At 50.0% G+C, this 2,500-nt stretch overlaps 1 protein-coding gene across 1 annotated transcript in view; it reads left to right on the top strand.

Annotated features, from left to right (window-relative positions):
• LOC130177299 (bone morphogenetic protein receptor type-2-like) overlaps positions 1–2,500 on the top strand; it is a 27,113-nt gene that overhangs the window by 16,582 nt on the left and 8,031 nt on the right. Inside the window, exons 11-17 of the mRNA XM_056388899.1 lie at positions 197–333; positions 591–727; positions 813–1,005; positions 1,096–1,177; positions 1,274–1,353; positions 1,894–2,013; positions 2,091–2,291. Of these exons, the coding sequence (XP_056244874.1) occupies positions 197–333; positions 591–727; positions 813–1,005; positions 1,096–1,177; positions 1,274–1,353; positions 1,894–2,013; positions 2,091–2,291 (950 nt within the window). The remainder of the gene's footprint in view (positions 1–196; positions 334–590; positions 728–812; positions 1,006–1,095; positions 1,178–1,273; positions 1,354–1,893; positions 2,014–2,090; positions 2,292–2,500) is intronic.

The raw sequence follows: 2,500 nt of genomic DNA, 5'->3' as shown, positions 1-2,500 counted from the left end.
ACACACACACACACACACACACACACCTCTGTCAGCAGTTATCTAGAGGAATAATATTTGTTAGTTATTTATAGTACTGAAACTGAAAACTGAAACTGTCTCCTGGGTCAGTTTCCTTTAAGATAATTAAAGAGTCTGTGATCAGCTGCTGTAACAAACACTGTGTATCAGACCTCCACTTTGTGTGTGTGTCCAGGTGAAGCAGCACCTGAGTACCAGCTGGCGTTTCAGGCGGAGCTCGGGAATCACCCAAGCTTCGAGGAAATGCAGATCCTTGTCGCCAGAGAGAAACACAGACCCAGATTCCCTGAAGCCTGGAAGAAGAACAACCTGGTGAGTCGCACCTGTGGGTCCAGCTTCACCTGTGGGTCCAGCTTCACCTGTGGGTCCAGCTTCACCTGTGGGTCTAGTGATGGAGCCACGACCTGACAGACTTAACTCAGGGCGTTAAAACTCCCACAGGGTTTATTGTCTGGTTACAGTCGTATTAATGTTGCTGTGAAATGTATTGTGATAAAACACAAGGTTTAGATTTTTGTGTGTGTGTGTGTGTGTGTGTGTGTGTGTGTGTGTGTGTGTGTTTGTCTCAGGCATTGCGTTCCCTGAAGGAGACGATGGAGGACTGTTGGGATCAGGATGCTGAGGCTCGACTCACCGCTCAGTGTGCAGAGGAGAGACTGTCTGAACTCACACTGCTGAGTACACACACCTCAATACACAACCACAGGTACACACACCTCAATACACAACCACAGGTTCACACTCTAAGGATTACACATCCTTGATCCTCTCTCTCTCTCTCTCTCTCTCAGGAATCTGTCTCATGGCCGCTGGTCTCCTCAGGTTGGCTCCGCCTCCTCCTACATCGAGGATTTGCAAGTGGGTGTGGTCAAAAATCTCCAGGGAGACGGACACTCAGCATCTGTCGTCAGGACGACCACGAGTACAGCAGAAGGTGCTGAAAAGAACAGGAACTCCATCAACTATGAGCGACAGCAGGCTCAGGTGAAGCTCACCAGGTGTCAACACTCAAACCAAACACGTGCTTTATTTCATGTAGTCAGCTCTCTCTCTCTCTCTTTCTCTCTCTGTCAGAGTCAGGCTCGGTTGTCCAGTTCAGACAGCAGTGTGTCTCCTGCCTCCGCCCTCTGCTCCATCTCTGAGTGTGAACACAGAGGTCAGTGTCACTGTGATGTTGGGAACAAACACCAGGACAGACCAGCTGTTAACTCCCCTCCCCCTCCCCCCTCCCCCTCCCCCTGCTGTCCTGCAGATGGCGCTGTGCCCGCTGTTCCCGCCTGCCTGCAGCTGACAGAAGAAGACCTGGAGGCCACCAAGCTCGACCCCAGAGAGGTCCTCACTCTGTTCACATCTGTCTCCAGCTGTGGGGGGGGGGGTCAGACAGACGCACAGAGGGAGTTTACACAAAACCTAAAACCAGACTTAGGCCAGATGTTCCAACAACCATCAACACGATGAGAAGCCTCGTCTCTGAGACATCAACTACAAAATATGTCATTTCTACATAAAACAGAATCATCAACATGGTGATGTTGCTAAAATGTAAAGAGCCGACCTGTGAAACATCCTTCATGTACTTCAATGACAGATTAACAACCAACATTCACTAGGACTCAAGGATTAACTGATTAGATTCTGGTGGTCAAAGGTCAAAGGACAAGGTCACGCTGAACTCAGAAAACAGTTTCTAGCCGTTACTCAAGACTTCACACATTAACCATGACAGAGTTTCACCCCTGCTTCAGATCTTATCTAACCTTAACATTAGGGTCAGTCTGAGTGGAGGAGGAGGAGATTCTACAGAACAATGATGTCATCAGTGACACTGAGATGTGATGTGGTTTATATTGAGGTGTCCTCTCGTCTCTCCAGGTGGATAAGAACCTGAGGGAAAGTTCTGACGAGAACCTGATGGAACATTCACAGAAACAGTTCAGCTCCGAGCCTCCAGCTGTGACCCAGCTGTTCCAGCAAAACCTACAGACGTCTGAGGTATGACATCAGATCTCTGAGTTACTGATGCTGTTGCTCCCCTCACACTAACCTGATTGTTCCTGTGGCTCCTCCAGGTGAACAACTCTGTGTCCACTCCTCAGGATGAACTGGGTGTCGGTGGAGTTGATGCCCCTCCCTCCTCCTCCATCCACCCTCTGCCCAAACAGCAGAACCTTCCCCAGAGACCCACTAGCCTCCACCTCCTCCCCAAGAACAAGGAGACCACCTCCTCCTCTCGACTCAAACTGGGAAAGCTCAAGTCGAACCACAGACAGGTATGAGCTGGTCTCATCAGTCACTTCCTGTTGACATGTTGGCTGGTGTCGTGGGAGGAGCCGGAGGGATCGTGGTGTTGTCAGCTCAGGGAGTTTCCTAGAGAGCATATTGATTATCTGGCGATCACTGAAGCTGTCACATGTGACCTTCATTGTGGGCAGGAGGCGGGAACTCTCAGAACCTCGTGTACCTCTTTGGTTTCTGTTTG

The sequence above is a fragment of the Seriola aureovittata genome, chromosome 11 (assembly GCF_021018895.1).
Source record: "Seriola aureovittata isolate HTS-2021-v1 ecotype China chromosome 11, ASM2101889v1, whole genome shotgun sequence".
Classification (NCBI taxonomy): domain Eukaryota; kingdom Metazoa; phylum Chordata; class Actinopteri; order Carangiformes; family Carangidae; genus Seriola; species Seriola aureovittata.
Note: the sequence above shows the minus strand (reverse complement) of the source record. Positions and strands in the feature narration are given on the sequence as shown.